At 38.1% G+C, this 19,544-nt stretch overlaps 1 protein-coding gene and 1 long non-coding RNA gene across 3 annotated transcripts in view; one reads left to right on the top strand and one right to left on the bottom strand.

Annotated features, from left to right (window-relative positions):
• Positions 1-19,544, bottom strand: part of LOC133280260 (uncharacterized) — a 613,335-nt gene that overhangs the window by 401,965 nt on the left and 191,826 nt on the right. The gene's annotated exons all lie outside the window — the stretch shown is intronic.
• Positions 21-19,503, top strand: NEIL3 (nei like DNA glycosylase 3). Of its 2 annotated transcripts, none has more exons than XM_061474673.1 (10): positions 21-258; positions 2,358-2,473; positions 4,341-4,475; positions 5,506-5,719; positions 6,910-6,984; positions 9,474-9,640; positions 12,546-12,715; positions 15,652-16,054; positions 17,987-18,119; positions 18,914-19,503. In XM_061474673.1, the coding sequence occupies exons 1-10, from the start codon at positions 136-138 to the stop codon at positions 19,088-19,090; spliced, it is 1,713 nt and encodes a 570-aa protein (XP_061330657.1). In that variant the 5' UTR covers positions 21-135; the 3' UTR covers positions 19,091-19,503. The 2 variants fall into 2 exon arrangements, with proteins under 2 accessions (XP_061330657.1, XP_061330666.1); XM_061474682.1 differs by having other exon boundaries at positions 17,992-18,119; positions 18,914-19,050.

Here is a 19,544-nt window from a genome sequence, read left to right as displayed (position 1 = left end):
CCCCGCTGATACTGGCCCAGCGCTCACCCGGGCGGAGGCGGGCCCGGCGAGGCAGCACCGCCCCCGAGCCAGCGGCAGATTTGAAGGGAAGAGGCGGGAGGCGCCGAGTGCCGCGCCTGGCGGTACCCTGCGGTCATGGTGGAGGGCCCAGGCTGCGCGCTCTATGGCGAGAAGTTACGGGCCCGGGTGCGGCGGGACCAGGCGGTGCGGAGCGCGCGGGGTAGCGCTCTGGCAGCCGCGGCCGGAGCTGGTGGCCCGGTGAGGGACCGAGCGCGGTGAGGGAGAGGCGCTTCCCCTCAGGGGCAGCGCCGAGCCAAGCCGGGCCGGGGTCGCAGAGCTTGGGTCCCCGGGTGTGCGCGGCGGTGAACGCTGCCGGGTTTATGGGAGAGGACTCGAGTCTGGGAGCAGGCAGTGGGTGGGGGGTGAGAATGCGGGGCCAGAGCAGGATGGCCGTTGCGGCCGACGTGGCTGCTCCTCCTGCTCTCCGGCAGCGGCAGGGCTCCTGCTCCCCGGGTGGGCTCCTGCTCCCCGGGTGGGCTCCTGCTCCCCGGGTACCCTTCGCTGGGGGATCGTCCGTAGGTACAGTCTTAATTCGTATTTTAAATTATTAAATATTCTTATCATCATAACAAACAAGGTCGGTTGTGTAAGGGGATGACTAAGCTGTACAAACACGGGGGCTTTTGGAAATAGCAAGGGAAATGTTTTAGAATCACTCTCATTCACTTAGAGTAGACTTTAAATGTCATTTAGTGTCAGGAAACCTACAATCGAAGGAAATTTATAGTAGCAGTTACTAATTTTAATTTTTCTCATAAGTCTTCAAAAGTCTGAATGACGAGGTGGAGTAGGTACATGTTGGGCTGCAGAGAGGGAGGGTTTACTTCTACGACTATTTTATTAAATAATTTTAATTAGACCAACTATTTAAATAAATGTGGCACCTGGTCTCAGTGCACACAGGATGTAATGTTGGTACACCAATCTGCCTTGCACTTAGGGATCCCATGACAGTGAAGATAGTGCTTGCAGGTTTCATCAGGGGCTGAACAGACCTTCTGGGGACCTCAAGGTTCTCTTTGTCATGGGCACCTTTACAGGCTCAGCGTTTGCAGGACATGCAGAGTCCTGCACTTGGAACAGAATATGTCATGCAGTGGCACAGGCCTGGCTGCTGATCATGTGGAAAACAGCTCCACGTATTAAAGAGGCTCAGACCAGCTGAGACTTGCCCCTCCAAGGAAGACAGCCTGCCCTGTACTGGACTGTGCTAATGATGATGTAGCCAGCAGGCTGAGGAGAGTGATTCTTACCTTTGCTCAGCACTTGCAAGGCTGCATTTGGATTACAGTGACTTTGGAGTACATTCCAACTCCCCACTAGGAAAAAAGTAACATGCTAGAGTGAAGCCCCTGGTATGATTAGCTGGCTGAAGTACATAGAGCTGAAGAAGCTGATAGAACACCTACAAGGAGGATGCAGAAGAGACAGGGCCAGACTCTTGTCAGAGGTGCAGGTAGGGTTAGAGACAACAGATACAAGTGACAACAGGAGAATTTCTGATTAAGTTGTGGATGAAAACATTTCCTAATACAATAGTCAAGTTTTGGGACGAGGGCCCAATAGAGTGTCTGTTCCTAGAGCCACTCTGAAGTTGACCTAAGGCTGCCTGACGTAAGACAGTCCTGCTTTGAGCCCCCAGTGTTTGGACAAGATAATCAATAGTGGTCCCTTCTTATGATTTCAGTGGAGTTTCATGTGCTAAGCAAGAAAAAATCATTGTTTCCATCTCAGAATTATCTTTTTCTTCTCCTCTTTTAGCATCCCACCTCCTGTTCAACATCATCTGAGATTAGACTTTAAACTAGTAGGAAGAGAGAAGTATCTCTGTCAGCTCAGCAGTAGCTTTTCTGTAATATGTATTGCGCCATGTGGAACACTGAAAGCATTATTAGCATGGGTAGAAATTCCAGCAGGAGGCATTTGGAGAAGGATGTAGGCCTGCAAATGGCAGAACTGATACTGACAACTAGTGTTTGAACTGTACCTGTTTAATTTGCATCAGCCTTAAAGTCTTCTTGTAAATTCATTACTTGAAGGAAAAGGCATAAAATTCACTGATAAAAAAAGATGTATTGTTGCAATTCAGAAGAGAAGGAGCTGAGTTGGGATAGTATGAGCAACAGTGACTCTTTGTTTCCTGGGTTAACAGTCTCACGGGTTTTGGTAGAGTTGCTTGAGAAGAGAAGGTCTAATGTTCAGGATGGAAAAATCAGCAATTTGGTGAATGTGTACTAATGCTAGAATCAAAGCAGTATAAATTCTGTTTTAATCTGTGTGTGTGTGTTCATTTTTAGACTGCTGCAAGCAAGGAGGGAACCTCTGGTCATGATTTCCTTGTTGGACATGTTTACAGGGGTGTGGAGACATTGGGAAAGGAACTTTTTATGTATTTTGATCAGAAAGCTTTGAGGTAAGAGGAGAGAAAAAGACTTCCTGTGCGTTCAGACTATATGTATTCATGGGTCATCTTGTTCTTGCTAAAGTTACTTTCAGAGATTTGAAAATTAGTGTTATCAAGAAACTTACCTGCAATCTTCTCTCTGTAATGCTGGAAATAATAGATATAGCCACTTACCTTTTTGGATAATCTACTACTTTATTCTTAGCCTAAAATTCCAAGTAACAGTGTCTGAAAAGGACAATTAATCCCTGAAATGCTTTGTTTCAAGCAGGAAATTGCATTTTCTAAGGACAAAACTCAGAGAAGTGCATGAAGTAACAGTTACTTAATGTCTTCCACTACAAGCTCTACTTGCAAGTCTTTTTAACTTTCCTTAAGAAATTTAGGCTTAAATTCTGTACTCAACATTAATCAGAGCAACTGAATCATGAATAAACCAATGTGGAAAAAAAAAAAACAAAACCAACTTAGTATTCAGTATGTATACATTTATGATTACTTTCTTGCTTGCTTTCTTTCAGCAATATTAACATCTCCTTGGTTTGGAACTGTGGTTTGAAATTTGGCAGATGAATGGTTTTGGTAATGAGTGTACTTTAACTTTTTTGTGAAGCTGTCTCCTAGACAAATGGTAAAAACTGCCAAATCATTGTTTGCTTATGCTTTGTAGAGCTTATTACGAGTTTGTTGGCATGTTTAGGATTTTGTTCAATGCTTTAAGCCCTTGGACATGTTGTACTAGCCACCAGGGTTGTACTTGGAATCATCTAGATTACTTTTTCTATTTCAGTATGCTTCTGTAATGCAAAGTCAACTAAAAATAAATCTAACCAAATGCACAGTATATTGGATTATGAAAAAAAAATCCCCTCTCATTCTTTATGGTAATTAATACAGGATACATAAGTAAGACTCTTTTATAAGACTTCCATTTAAGGGTTTTCTTTTACCCTTCTACTTGCAACATAATTCTAATCTTTCTAACTCTGTTGCATCTTTTTGTACCTACACAATAATCCTTATTTTCTGATATACTATGTATACAAGTAGGACAATCTCTTACATAAGTTTTTTTTATGGCTTGAATGTAACAGGTGAATTTGTAATAAATAAAATGCATGAGGCCATAGTCAAACTTGTCCTTTGCTCACGTATACTAGCTCCTAGTAGGATATATCATAAAATGTAGGACCTTTTAAAGCATTAGTGACCAGTAGGAGGAATGCTTGAAAGAGTCTGTTCCACTCCTTTGCCCTCTGGGCATTTTTCAGTTTCTTTCTTATATTAATTTTTAATTGACCTGCAGGTTTTGCCTTGGGTGTAGGCAAAGAAAAGCAGAAAACAACATATGGCAGATGTTAATTACTTTGTTTATGGTGTTATTGGAAGTAGCTTTGATATGATAAAAGTGTTGGCAATTAAGGGACTGAAATCTTTCCTTTCATACAAGGTAACTTCTGCCAGATTTAACAGAAAATTTTCTGGTAAAGTAGCCTCATTTCCTTCAGCCTCCCTGAAGACTTAAGAACCTGTGTTGGAAGACCAGCATGTCAAGTGGAAAAAATTCTAAGTGTGATACACCAGAAAAGCATGTTACTTAATGATCAGTTTTGGTTTCTGTTTAGTGAATTTTGAAGACCACTGGAAAACTGCTATGTTTTGGAGTAGTTTTGACTTGGGGAGATTTTTCTCTGGGAATTGAACATTATGTAAGCAAGTAGTTTGTTGCTGTGTTACTCTTAATGGCTAGAATTAATGTACATACATACTGACTTGGTTAGGTAAGAACAGTTTATAACTTCAAACATACACTAGTGTGATGCTTGGAAACATTGTGAAGACAAAATACCTGTAAGAACTCTCTTTTCTCTCCAAGGATTCACTTTGGAATGAACGGTTCCATGTGCATTAATCCCAATGGAAACAAAGGCAGAAATGCAGCACTACCAGTTTTGGAGATACAGCTTACAGAGGATATTGTTTGTTTTTTCGAGGTGACAGTAGAGTATAGGTAAAGCAGAAACTAACCAAATTAAACACAGCTTGGTTTATTTTTATGACATTCTTTTAAGAACATAGTGAAAAATCACACACAAATTTAGTGCTCAGATGCCATCATAGACACAAAGAAACAAAGCTTTCTAAATATTGGTATGGTAATTTAATTTTGCTACTTTTGCATCAGAATTTACATACGTTTAAAGTATTTCTATGCAAGAGCATCAAGACTGCGAATAAGTCCGTTCTTGGATCTGAATGCTGAACCCCATTGCTCCTTTAATTTCCATGCAAGTCTCAATTCCTTAACAAGAATAAGGACCTTTGATGATTACTAGTTTCAGATTTTATGCTCCTAAGGGTGTGTGTTTACGTTTGCTTTCTTTTTGGAAGCAAATTGATATAATTGTTCTAATTTACATTAAGTGCACGTTTTTGACCATCAGCATTGGTACTTCTCACTGCTAATAAAAATAATAGCAAGCTTGATTTTAAAGCATTTGAGGCTCTTTGGGGAAAAGGACCATGTAAATTCAAGTATCATATATATGCATATTTAATATTACAAAAGAAAAGCTTATGTAAGCCTGAGACTTCTTTTACTGTACTATTTTCAAGTGACTATGTAACCTGGTAGAGTTAAGGTTTAAGAAACTATTACCTTTTATTGTCTTCTAGTAACTATTGGACCATGTAACCATACAGTTAGTTATGTTTGATGGTCCAAATGCATAGTCTTTCCATGTTGGTAGTAGTTTTAAAACAAGGATCTGGCAATTATTTTTCAAACTAATATGAACAAAATGAGAATGTTTTCTTGTATGCTGGATCAGATGAATGTTCCTTGCATGCATCACTTACCTGTTTCTGGGAAGGGTGGTTAATGTAATTTCTGTGCCTCTTCCTGTCACTGGTATTTGCAAGATTTCTGTTATCTGCATATAATGTTCTATTATACTTTCATGTGTTGTTTTTAAAATCATACTGCTATGTTAGCATATAATTGAAATAAAAATAAATCTTAATGTATTATTCTCTTCCAGAAATGCAGCTGAGAGTGAACGGAAAGTGAGAATGATGGAAAGCTTAGATGTCTGTTCTCCAAAATTTAGTTTCCTAAGAGCAGAAAGTGAGATTAAGCGGCACAAAACCCTCATGTTGTGTGATGTGTTACTGGATCAAACAGTATTACCTGGAGTGGGAAATATAATAAAAAATGAAGCACTGTTTGACAGTGGTCTTCATCCAGCTGTTAAGGTGGGTGAAATGTCACAAGATTGCTTTTAATGACACCAAAGTATTGAGAATGTACATACTTATTCATATAACATTTTGTCATCTTCTTACCTTGGTTTTATGATCTGTCATTTTTCAAGTTATTTTAAGACATTAAATTAACATTTTATCATTATAACTGGAGACATTTGCAATGGCAGTCCTTGGAAACTGTTGCTGCTACTCATGCTTCACAGAGTGGGCATATTTTGTGGGGCCAAGCATTCTCTATTACATCTTGAAATCTCTCCTTAGCAGGGAATTAATTTAACCTTAAAATCCTGACTTTGTCTGGCATCCTATTTTGCTATCATTAAATTGTCACCCTATAAATAAAGGGAAAAGTGCTTTTGTTTTCTTTGTTCAGCTGCTAGCCAAAATAGTTTATGTGGTAGAGTTGATTGGTTTTGCTGCTGTTTCTTCCACTTCCTGTCTTGCTAGCTGGCATAATTTACTTTTCTACCATTGTTTAACATTCTTTCTTTATTAAGATCCTCAAACATGGATCTCCAAAGTTTGGTTGAAAAGAAGCCCGATGTTTACAGAACAGATTGACATTACATAGTACATAAAGAAAAGCTGGTGAAGATAGTAACTGGAAAGCTTTATACACATAATATTTTGAAAGCTTTTCTTAGGATCAGTCAGGATTTTAATTGTATCTGCAACAGGAACAAAGGAAACAAAAATGTGATTTCTTAACAAAAATTGGATTGATATATCTAATTGTGATGCCTTTGGCTCAAGTATTTTTCCTGAAGATTTTTTTGCAGAAAAGAGCCTCTGATGATAGACAGCTTGTATCACAATCCATGAGTAAATTAAGAGGCAACTAAGAGTTGTTAACTTCACATAATTCCTGTGATCAGAAACTCTTAGGTCAGCATAGACAAAGACAACTGAAACTTTTATTTAATGTTTTGTGTCACAAAGCGTGAGCTAAAGTACGTTGCTTGGTATTTACATAGTGAGTTTGTATAGTATAGAATGACTAAACATACATTTTTACTGAGGTGTTATATATCAATGTGAAGTCAAAGAATTACCACCACAGGAGTCAATGCAGTTCCACATAAGCTGGAAGTGTTTGAGGTACCCCTGCATTATAGGTCTTTCTGCTGTTGTCCCTTGGCATTCTAATATTCTAAAAATCATTTTTGTCTTACTTACAGGTTTGCCAACTGACAGATGAGCATATACATCATTTGGTGAAAATGACACGTGATTTTACCATGCTTTTTTATAAGGTATTGGCACATGTTTCTGAGGAACCTCCAAAACTTGACTCCAGCATGTTAGCTGTATGTGATCAACTAGTGGAAATAGTCATAAGATGCAACAGGACAAGTGTTTCCATAAATAGGAATGTTGGTTTGTGTGCTCTTTATTAATTATGAATTGTCAAATGATGGAAAGGTAAGGGAGTCTAGGCTGTAAGAATATGCATAGCTTGGCCCAGTTGCAGCAGGAGAGTTTGACAGATGCAGCCTAAGGGCCAGTTCAGTTTCACTGTGCATGTGTTGTAATGCAGCTCTGAACATGTCAAACTTGCTGTAGGTTAAGCACACATTTATTTGTAAGAGAACGTAAAGGTCACTCTTCAAACCGGGAACTAGAGTTTGCCACTTGCAGTATATTTATTTGAGTGAACAGATTGTAACTTTCAACAACTTTTTTTTCCTAACTGAAGCAATATTTTTGGTTGCTAAAGTAAAATAAATTCCAGCTTCTCCCTACTGCCACAACTTCAGTAGGATTTAATTTCTTCCATCCTGGTTGCTCTTTACTTTCCAAAATAGGAGAGAGAATTTGACAGAATTCTTGTATGTTTTTCTTCTTTAAGCTGCATGCAAAGAAATGAAAAGGAGCAATGAAATTCGTGTCTGTTTATCTTGGTACTTATGAAAGGCAAGGAGCTAGTGCTGCTAAAAATTATTTTTTTGATAGGCTAGAAGGAGGGCACCTGACTTCCTTAATACCATCTTTCAATCATAAAGGCTAAACACATAATTTAATAGTCTGCTTAAATGTCTGCTTTCCCCCAACCTACTGAAGAGTAGTTTAGTCTGTTGGCTAGGCACATCTTTTCGTTCTCCAGGCTTAACTGAAGTCTGACAGTGAAGAGAGCATTCTGCAACAACTATAGTACTAGGAAATTTAAATGTGTCAACAGTCTTTTAGACTGACAATAAACAAACACATTAAACTTTCTGTAGCTCAGATTAGCCATTTTAAAAACTTTTATAATCTATATTTAGCAAGTATTCACCAGACAAGTGCTTTTAAAGGATAGCCATCACCCCCCCCCCCACCAAATCTCTTTAAGATAAACCCAGTGAAAATAGGTTAATACAAGGGGTAGTGCTTGATCATTTTTTATAGACTATTACAGAATGTATAATCCTACTATATTGTTTGTAGTAACACAGATGCAGAGCTGAGGAATCTTGTTTATGTAAAAAGCTGTTGCTTTTGTTTGGTTTTTAAATAACTGGATGGGAGAAAACTACTAATGAGAAACTAACTGTAAACCTTGAGGAGAAAGCAAACTGCTTGTGAATATTAATGTAAATATATGTTAGTAATTCCTTCTGGTTGAATTACTAGATTGTACTGGTGAAAGCTTTCTCATTCAGTGAGGCTTATTCAAGAGCACAGCAGAAGCAAATATGCTGTGCTCAAAGACCCCTGTATCTGGGGAGAACTCAAGGGTCATTGTGCATCATGGAGCTAGAGCCACTGAGCCCTGTCGGAGCTGGGCTGGTATTGCTGGGCCAGCTGCAGTATCATTTGAACTTCAGGTGTAGTGCAGAAACTGGTGTGGCTCTGCAGAGTTGGCTGCAACTCAGGTGGGCTTTTCTTGTTTGGTTTTGTTTTTATTGTTGTTTTTCTGCCAGTTTTAGCTGGGGTATGTTTATGCTGATGTCATGTGAGTTTTGTCATGAAATGTACCTGCTTGTCAGCCCTCTGGAGACTCTCTAGGTCGCTGTGCCGTTTGGGCTTCTACTGTACTGAATTCAATATGATTTTCTTCCAGGATCTGGGGAGCTTTCTATAGTGCCAAGTGGCTTCTCATGAGCCAACTTCTCTGGTATGGCCAGGGCTAAGGCTGAAGCTGAGCAACTTTACTGGGTGCTACCCAACTCCTGCAGAAATACTGCAGAAATGCAGTATTCCTGCATTGTGCGGTTCTTTAGGTTTTGGGAAGGCTGCTCAACCCAGATTGTTGCATAAGGTCTGAGCTGGCTCTGTGGTGTGGTTTTGGCTCTTTTTCAGACAAGGGAAGGTGGTGGTAGTTTTGTGGCTTATGTTTGGTTTAATTTTGTTTTCTATGCTGCATTGGCTAGAGCTCATCAGCTCCTTAAGAACACTCCTGCAGGTGCCAGGTCAAAGATGGCTTCTGCTAAATCAAGCTAGCTGGTCCAGCTGAACACAGGGAGTCCCTAGCATGTATTTGTTTTGTATTCTGTGGTTTTTTTTGTATTCTTTTAATTCATTATGTGGAGAATTCTAGCCAGTGTTATACCTGATTTAAAGTAAACTCTTCATAAAAGAATATGATAGCCATTGTGAATGTGCCTTAAATATCTTTATGTAGTCATTAAGCTGTCAATTTATTTGTTTCTGGGTTGGTTTTGTTGTTTTTTTTAATTTTAGCTTCAGTTGAACTGTAGAAGGACTGACATAAAATTTATATTTGATCTCTGACTTCGTTTTTAAATATGTTCTATTTTAGTGCCGCAAAACAGGGTCTCCACTCTACAAACACTACAAAGTATACAAGCGCCCAGCCTGTGCTCAGTGCAATGGTAAGATCACTGTGTGTCGTTTAGGAGAGAATAACAGGATGACTTACTTCTGCTCTGGATGTCAAAAGGCAGATCCTCAGCTTGTCAATCTAAGGTATGATGGTAACTTTGTAATACTTTTAAGCATCAAATGCTTAAGCACCTCCAAGTGCGTTTATCAGTTCTCAAATAGAATAAATCCTTGTGCATTTTATTTCTGATTTTCTTGACTTTACGAAAGAAAAATGTTTTGCCTATTGTCATTTAGAAATGGTTAAAAGCTTCGATTCTTTAATACTTTTCCTTTTAAAGGGCACATCTGTTATTAAATGGTTGTTATTTGAATGTAAGAATAAAAAAACAATTCAGAGTACTCAGAATTACTCGCTGCTGCTGGAAAAACTGCCCCTTTTTTGGTGCTATCAATATAATAGGCTTGGATGCTTACGCACAACTGAGTTGAACGGCATAAGGTGGGTTATTTTTTGTCTCTGTTTCTTTTCATAGGATAGCCTCTTCAGTCCTCAAATATCTAGATAAGTGTGCATCTGTGGAATTTTGTTCTGGATGAGATTAACTAAAACTTCAGTAAATTCAGAGTGCAGCAAATATTGTAGGGCTTAGGACTTTCTGGGTTTTTTGTTTTCCTCTTTATTGTATTTGGAAAGCTTTTACTACAGGTGTGCCACAGGGACACTTTCAGTTCCACATAAGTTGTGCTAGCAGGAGATTTCCTTCATTTATTTTAGGAGTGCACAAAATGCATTTGATATCACAAAGGGTCAGAAGGTAAAAATTCCAAAAGCACCTTATTGGGATTCTTATACCCTAGTTATTCTTGAAAATTTTCATCTGAGGTTTCAGAATCTTGCCTTTTTACACTGAGCTTTGTCAATCTAATAAAAGCCATTGCTTTGCAAGCTCTGTGTGTGTGTGTGTGTGTGTGTGTGTGTGTGTGTGTGTATTAGATAAGATTTACAGAACACACAAATCCCTCTCCCACCTTCAGCCTACTTTGAAGATTCAGATGGCTGAAGGGATTTTGGTTAAAGCTTAAAAATCACCTTTGAGTATAGATCAATTGTAGAAAATGCCAGCATGTGAGATAAATATTTCACGTGCTGATAACCTCAATGAGCAATGTTTTGCAGAAGGGTGGGAAGGCAGCAGTGTTCTGTTGAGTCAGATAACTAGAAAATGATGCAAGTTAAAAAAGATCTCTTTCTCTGTTCTAGAACAAGTAGTGGTTTGGGGTTTTGTTGTTTGTGGTGGTGGTGTTTCTTTTGGGTGTTTTTTAACAAATAATTAAACAGTGGTATGCTTCATTGAAAAACTTAACAATGGTAGCTATAAAGTGAAAAGGTTGTTTCTTGTGCTGTTCTCATCCTAATGGTAAGCTCTTTGTGTTCTACTGCTCTGTCTTCTGTTACGCAGTAACTGTTACCAAATAAAAGTATGTGTAGCTCCAGTGGTTTATCTGCCATTTCAAGCTTTTCACGTTTGAAGGCTGAAAGGAACCTGTGTGATCAAACTGACTTGCTACAGATCATAAAGTGTAGAATTTAACCCAATGGCTCTTGGATAAAATCAAGTAGCTTATGATTTTTCTCAACTGAAAAAAAATGAAGAAAATACTCATTCTAAGCTTATACCTCATCAAATCCAAATGTATCTTGAGTCTTAAAAACACCACACACCCCGTATTTCATGTTCCAAAATGGGGAGAAGGATGGCAGGATGACACTATGGTCACACTGGGAGGATGACATGCTGAATATATTCAGTCTAGTAATACATTTTTGGTAACTGAATAGAACATCTGATCTAATAATGTAAAAATACCCATTTTTCACACTTCCAGTTCAGCTGTTTTGTTATCTAGCCACAGTATTTTGGTGAAGGATACTGTAATGTCTGCTTTACCTCTTGACAGCATAGCATCTCCGGTATGTCAGCAGTTCTCATTGCCCTCTTTAGTTTTCCTGCTATGCAAGATATGTAGTAAGTAGTGGATATCCTTCCCATTATCTTAGAAATGTAGGCTGTTAAGGGTCTAAGTTGTATCACAACAGTTCCAAAGTATGGCATTTGCATTATTAAGTGCTTAAATTCTTAGAATTAGAAAAAAGCCCCCCCCCCCAGAATGTATAAATCCATAAAAAATTATCAACCATAGTATTTAAAAGCTTACATATATGTTCCTTAACAGGAAAGTTCAAGTTAAATTTACTGCGCTAACAATATTTGAATACTATGACAAAATGCAGCGTCTGCAAAATAGTAACTATGATTGTATATCAGTGTATCGCCATAGGAAGTATTATAATTAACAGGGAAATAAATAAAATTAAATCTGTAGGAGTGTCTGGAGTACAGATTTGGCTTACCGGTCACAGCTAGGAGATTCCCGAACTCTTTCTGATCAGGACTAAAAAATCCACAAAACCACCACCACCACCAACAACAACAAAAAAGAAGATGCTTTATTCTGAGCAGACTCCTGCATTTTGAAAAGTTTTCTAGCAAATGGTGATACACAAGAAAGACTTTCTAGACTTTCTAACTTTTAAGGTTTTAAGTTCTATTGGTTGTTACAATAACAAAGTGGTCTAATGGGCACCATTTAAATGAGGGCAAAACAATTCGTGTGCTAGGTTGTGTGACTTTCTGTAGTTTAGCTTCTGAACAGTTCTTTGTCCAAAAATGCATTTGTTCATAAGCATTCTATACAAGGGTTGGGAGAAATGTACTGAAACAGTTCTTCCAACCCTAACCATTCTATGATTTTATGATTTAAATATTTATATTTACTAAGGCAGCATTGGGAAAGATTTGCCCTGGAGGTAAAGAAGAAAAAAAAAATCAAACTCTAACCGTGACATGCTGTCCAAGCTCTGATAGACAGGCATAACATTGTGTATTACTTGTTCTCCAGCCCTGTGCCTCCCTGCACATAGTGGTATAAGACAATTTGTAGAAAAAATGTCACAAAAGACTAACATCGTTCTTCTGTTTTACAGCAAATTGCCAACTAGAAATAGCCTAATTGGCTGGGCATATGGCAGAGGGTCATGTTCTAATGAAGATGTAGCTTGGAAGTCCGAAGAGGAATGGATGTGCATGCGCTGTACCCTAATAAACAAGCCTTCTGCTGAAATTTGTGATGCCTGTTTGACTTCAAGGCCTGAAGGTATTGAAAGGTTGTCTGGAATTTGTACTGGAAAAAGGGGGAGGATTTGGTTTTGATGCAGTTTTTAGAACTGTAAAAGTGCCTTATTGTGAATATATTTAAGTAATTAGCTAACTTAAATTTGGATTTGGGGAAATATTTCACAGACAATCATAGAAAACCTCTTTTCTTAAAGCCTGAAAGAGGCTTGTCTTTCCACTTTGTGTTCAGGTGGGACTCTATAGAAAAGCCTCTGCAGTGACCCTTTTATTTTCAGGGGCAAGGAGTGAGACAAAACTCTATTCTCTCAACTCTACTTAAATTCATTAGATGATTGCAGCATATTGCAGAGAAATCCCCAGAGGCAGAAAAGCAATTATCGTTCTGTCATGTGGACAAAAGCAGCATATTTTGGTACCCTTTCCAAAAGGATGTCAGGTTTCTCAGGAGCTAGGTTTTTGGCTCCAAGTTCAGAGTAAGGATGATTTGGGACTTCTTACCTAAACTTGTTTTTTCTCTCTTGCTGGAGCTTTTAATGCTGCTCTCTAGATCTGGTGGACAGAAGCAGCTATGAATGAGACCCAAAAATGGGCAGAAAGATGGAATGAATAACGTGCTGACTTCAATCCAGACTTCTGTATTGAAATTTTGGATATTAAGAAGGGATGAGTGAGGTTATGGACACACTTTCCACTGAGACCTGTTTTCTCTGTGAAGAGGAGCTTTGTATTCTTTTGCACTTTCTGTAGAAAAAAGTGCGTGAATCTTATGGCAGAATTTAGAGGAAGTTATCTGCATCAAGACTGTTGCTCCGAAACACGTTTAATTGCTACGTGCATTCCAAAAAACAAGGCCTAGAGGCGTGTATGTGTGTGGCTTTCCGGGATAAAGCTAATTCTATAGCAATTCCATACTGAAGCTTTTCTACCTCAAAAACTAATACTTATTTCACATTAGGTGGATTATTCCGTAAGTGGCTGAAATTTGCATACTAGTTTAGTTCTTAATTTTTCTATCTCTGGTGCTACAAAACTGAAAGAAAAGATATTTGGAAACAATATATAGGTATTTTGTATCTGAGAAGAATTAGTGGTTTTATGTGAGTTTCAGGACCTGTTGTTAAAAGTTTACTCCATTAAATTATGACTGAAAGTATAGATGCTGAAATCAGAATTTAAGGTCATATTGATCTTTAATTGAGCCATACTTTCCAAAGTGCGTCCAAATTCCCAGCTGCTGAAGAAATGACTTTATGGTACTAATTTTGGTCCTTACAAGTTCAAATGTTTTTTTTTTAATTATTACTTCATTCTAGTTATTGATTTTATGAATGTAGTGTGTGGAACTCTTATCTTACACTAGCTGAAGTCCATTTCTTTACGCCAGGAATTAACAAAAGTATGCCTCCATGACTTACATGACAGTTCTTGCCAGCAGAGGCTAATCTTGCATAATTCTCCTGCAAAATCAGTGCCAGAAACCTGAAAGTTTTAATCTGTCCACAGACTCAGATTTACCAGCTAACATTTATCCTGGAATTAATCGTGTCAGCTGGACCTTAAAACACATAATGGTGTGTGTACAAATGTTTTAGTTTAAGCTTTGTAACAAAATCCTTTTCCTTCTCAGGTACTTCTAAGTTTCACTTGTGTAGCTATGTGCCAGTGCTGCAGAGAGGCCTGGAATTTGAACATGTGTTAGACTTGGTGGAATACTTTATGAAATCTTTTTTTTTTTTTTTAAAGTAACTTATTTTTGAATCGTAGGAGACGTATTTGAGATTGGTTTTAGCAGTTTTGTTTACCTCTCTCTTCTCAAACTTTAGGATTCCTTGCCTCCTTACTTTGTTGATTTTATTTTTTTTGTCTTTTATGTTGTTTCTAAATTAACTACTGTCAGCAGAAAAGGCTGAATTTTTGAGGACAGAATACTTGGTACGTAAAGTTAGCTACTGGCCTTAGAGCCAAAATAATTCAGTTTCTAAGAAGCATTTAAAGAAAACTGTAAGGATTCCTATTTGTTTCTGACTGAGAATGCCTTTAGAGAAAGCATGCCTTTGTGTATGCCTTACCTACCCATTTTTCTTCTGCTTTATTCCCTCTTCCTTGTATGGATGGAAGATGTAGGAGTGAGACACTGCTGGAGATGGTAGAAAAGACTCTGTTCTTGAACACTATGATTTCACAGCTCCTTTACAAAGATTGCACATAGGGACCCCGTAAAAGTTTATCTTTTCACCCTTTTCTCAGGAAAGATAACCTACAGACTCCTTATTTATTGAACTGGGATTAATAAATTCTGGACTCTTCTGGAGTGATTATTGCCCAGTAGACAGGCCTCTCATTCTGTGAAGAAACACACTGTTTTTTCATGTCAGAAAATAAATGCAAAGTAAATGTCTAAACTGCTTGCTTCTAAAGCCTCTTAGAGTAAGGGATCAGTAAGTTTGGATGTGTGCAATGTTTGGAAAGGATGTGAGCCCTGAAAGCACTAGAAAACCCAACAAATTAATCCTTTTTGCTCCTTTTTGTGTTAACAGTAAAGCAATACTTTGGGTAATGTATTGCTGCTGGGAGATACCATACCCTGCCATCTTCCAGTGCTAGGGTTATAAAAGGTTATTTTGGAGAATTTAAATATTTTAATACCTGTAATTAAGTCAAATTCAACTTTGTATGGTTAATTCTCTAACAGCTTTACTATTCACATCTGGTCTTATTTGAACAACAGTAATGTTATCTAGAAACACATGCTATATGTGACTCCAAAAGCGTATAAGCTCTCATTATTGTGAGAAATTTGGTACTATATCCAATCTGTGACAGGTTTTGCCATCTTTCTAGATGATATGGTAAATTTAGTCTTTCACTCTCTGTACGATGACTTATGACTACAGATCAGAAATAGGATGTATCACTATACAGATGAATTATAACCAATAACTTCTTTTCCCTTAGTTCCAAAGACAGAGAATGTTGACGATCCTGCAGCCTTTAACATAAACTTAGTGAAGTACCCTTGTAATGACTTCAGAAAACCCAGCAGAGAAATAAAGATCAATAGGAAAACTGCATTTGGAACTACAACTCTTGTTTTAACAGATCTTGGTAACAAAGATGATTTGAGAAATGATACCCAAATATCCAATGGACACTCTCAGTGTGTTGCTTCAAAAAGTAATTGTAGACACATACAAAACAATGTCTACCAGTCCTGGGGAAGCACAGCCAAGCATTGCCCAACACCTGTAACTGCTATGGCTTTGTCCTCCTGTCAGCAACCTCTCTCTTTCACACATGTACAGAAGAAACAGAAAACTGATCATATATCCACAGTTCACCAATATAATAAAGCAATAAGGTATGTATTCTAAAATGTAAACAAGTCTTTTTATAATTCCAAAGATCAACTTTATCCTTGAAGATTATTGGAATACTATGCTTTTGGGTTCAGACACTGTTGTCTTTGGATTTCTGCCAGAGGTAGATTATTCTTGGGAAACTAAAATTACAGATTTCAAAAGCACTGAATGACTTAGGCTGTCATTAGAAAAGTCCTGATTTTGTCATCTGGCCAGTACTGCTCTTAACTAAACAGCTGTTCATAGTTCAGCTATTCCTATGGGATAGAGCAGTATAGCTCTAATAGGTCAAGTTCTACATAAAGAGTTGTCTGATCTTAGCACTATAGTTGCTATCTGCTTAGAGAGATCATTGAAATCATCATGAAAGATGACAAAAGGAAGGTAGCTGAATGAATATATTCCAATTAAAGTCATATGTCAACTAGCAGTTCTCAAAATTCTTCCCATGGTATGAAACTCTATTCAGGTACCTTAATGAACCTCCCATCACTATTTTCTCTTAACTTTCCTTCCCATTTAATATGTAACTACTTCAGTGCCCTACCCATCCTGAATCTGTATTTACACAGCCCTATTCAGACACATCCATTGCCTTGTTAAGAGAAGCGTGGGAACCTATTAGGGTTGTCAGAAAGTTGGGCAGACATACACAACAGCAATGGGACTGCAAGATAGATGTCACTTAGTGGTACATTATTCAGGGTGAGTGTGAAATATTAACAATATGCTACAAACTTCTTGGTGATGTGTCTGTTCCGAAATACAGAAATTATTCCTTGCAATGTTGAAGCACCAGTTTTGAATAAGGATCCCAGTGGCTAGCCAGGTTAGGCTGTGTGAATATACTTTCTCCTTGCTGTGGCAGTAGACAGCTACAGAGAACTGAGGAGGTGGGCAGGATAACTGAGAAGACAGGAGTGCAAAGAAGAAACGAGACTGTATCTATCATGGTAACAGGTAGTTAAAGCAACTCGTCACTTAAACATTAAAAAACACAAACAAAACACAAGCAAAAAACTAAGCGAATGAACAAAACAAAAATTAAGAAAACCCACACCAAAACCAAACGCTTGTAACAAAACCCATCAGAAAGTCTTGGGTTTTTTTTCTTTTGCTTCAATGAGGTGTTGGAAGAAAACTACTGATGTCTGCAGGACTGCAATCTGCCAGACATAAAAGAACATGAAATTCCTAAACTGGTAACTTAACCAGAATAAATTATTTATCCCCCTCACCCTCCAGGCCTTTCTGCTATATACACACATTGGAAAGATACATGTCAGACTATCATGTAACTGTTTTTTTTTTCATGTTACTGTTTTTAGATAAAGCCTTGTTTATTGCATTCAGATAATCTCTGACTATCTCAATCATGGCAAAGAAAGAAAGAAACTTTATCCCATTCAAAGAACACCCTTCCACCCTGCCTCGGGTGGATTACTTCTTGTCTGGAGCATTACTGTAATATTTTAGTATGAAGAGTGGGAGTCTTCTGGGAAGCATACAAATACCTGGAGTAACTACTTTGTATTGGTCTTTTTCTGCTCTGACAGCAGGATACTCTTTTAGAATATGTCAGAATTTGGATTGGGCACTATAATAGCTGTAGTAATATTTGTTTTGTATATTACTTTAAAATTATTCAAAACAAGGGCTAATGCTGGGGAAAACTGGTGTAATACCTGCAGAAAAGCACACAGTCTTGTCTTCGCTACTAGCAATCATTCAGCTTTAAAGGTGCAATAGAGTGCATTAGAGAAGTAAGTTTTCTGACTGTCATTGTGTGCGAAAGAACACTGAGTGAACTATTGTAATGGTAAGAGAGGTTTCTTTGGCTGGTAATACCTTTGACGTTATGCAGGTGTCATTTTGTAACCTATCATTACAGCATACCTCAAGCTAATCTGACATGATATTTATATGTTAAGTGCAGGCCATCCTCGCTGCAGCAAACACAGCCTGCTCTGCAGCCTCAGAGTTGTGAGAAAGGATGGAGAAAACAAAGGCAGGCAGTTTTATACCTGTCCTCTACCCAGGGAAACTCAGTGTGACTACTTTCAGGTATGTATAAGACTGCAGGGCCTGTTTTCTAATAAGCACTTGTTCTGCAGCCTTCTTGCCCCAGTGATCTGTATTTGTGGACAGATGTGATCCATTTAACGTTTGAGGTAATTTTAAATACTTTTGCACACTGAATTGAAGCTAAAAGCATAATAGCAGTTACAAAATTATAGTTTTAGTTACTTCTCTTCCTGCTAAGAAGGCCCCTGCTTGTCCAAATGTTCTTTATCCGCTTCCAAGTGATGTAAAATAGATGCATAGCAGAAATGTTGGTTTGAAGGGACTTGTACAAGTTGTTCAGATCATCCTCTTGCTTGAAGGAGGACTATGGCAAACTCTAGATATGGAAATCAGACACATTTCTGTCTAGCCAAAATCTTGAATATCCAAGGATGAAGATTCTGTAATCTGCCTGGGCAACTGCTCCCATTGCTGCACTAATGCCTAACCTGACCTTCCTAGCTGCAACTGGTGGCCATTGCTCCTTGCTTTGAATGTATGTCACTGAGAAGAATTTGACTCAGTCACCTCCCACCAGATGAACTCCAGACAGTAATGACTATTGTGCCTTTATTTGAAGAAAACTGTGTTAGCAACATTTAAATTTAAATCATTTAGTGTGTGCAGTTGAGAGAAAAACCTAAAATCAATGATCGCAAAAGAGATAAAGCTACTAGGAGGAGTTTCCTCTAGGGCTTCCCCCTATAGATCTGTTTCTATTGCCAATTTTAAAATAAGGAATTCATAGCCACCATATATGCCAAAACTGTGCCTAAACCTGTTTCTTTTGGCAGTGGGCTGACTTGGATTTTCCATTTTGTAACCATGGCAAGCGATCTGTTATGAAGACTGTCTTGAAGATCGGTCCCAATAATGGAAAGAACTTCTTTGTGTGCCCTCTTGAAAAGGAAAAACAGTGTGGCTTTTTTCAATGGGCAGAAAATGGGCCAGGTTTGCAACTTATTCCTTGATGTCCAATGTTAATAGTTAGCTGCTCCTCAGGATGTCTTAAGTGCATACAACTTGCCTAGTCATTTTTCCATTTGCTGCTTCATTAGTAAAAGAGCTCCAACAGCATAAAGAACTGCAGGTCTGGAAAGAGTCATTTTGTGTAGTCCTGTAAAACTTGAACGCTGCTTGTGTGCTGCATACTATTTTGCAATAATCATCTAGCTTGCAGTATATTGTAACATACTGTTGTATTTCTAATTAAAAATTGAACTGTTTTCTTTTTGCCTATACATGTCATTGAAGTTTGTCAGCACTGTATACTTTCAAGCACATGTGATTTATAGAATCAATAACTTTAAATTAGTATTTTAAAGTGGCAGATTTTTCCATAAGTGTAAACATAATAAAATAATAAAAGTTAATATAAAGAAAACACACTTGTTTAAATACTTCATGCTTTATTTACTCAGAGCT

Source organism: Pezoporus flaviventris, unplaced genomic scaffold (genome assembly GCF_033815535.1).
Source record: "Pezoporus flaviventris isolate CSIRO_AGI_PZ_B2104156 unplaced genomic scaffold, CSIRO_AGI_Pfla_v1 ptg000002l, whole genome shotgun sequence".
Taxonomy (NCBI): domain Eukaryota; kingdom Metazoa; phylum Chordata; class Aves; order Psittaciformes; family Psittacidae; genus Pezoporus; species Pezoporus flaviventris.
Note: the sequence above shows the minus strand (reverse complement) of the source record. Positions and strands in the feature narration are given on the sequence as shown.

Excerpts from the sequence above, each read along its gene's own strand:
- NEIL3 (XM_061474673.1), top strand. The coding sequence starts at position 136 with ATGGTGGAGGGCCCAGGCTGCGCGCTCTATGGCGAGAAGTTACGGGCC. Across the intron at positions 2,474-4,340 it reads TTTGATCAGAAAGCTTTGAG|GATTCACTTTGGAATGAACG; the intron begins GTAAGAGGAGAG and ends TTTCTCTCCAAG. Across the intron at positions 16,055-17,986 it reads CAATATAATAAAGCAATAAG|TGCAGGCCATCCTCGCTGCA; the intron begins GTATGTATTCTA and ends TTATATGTTAAG.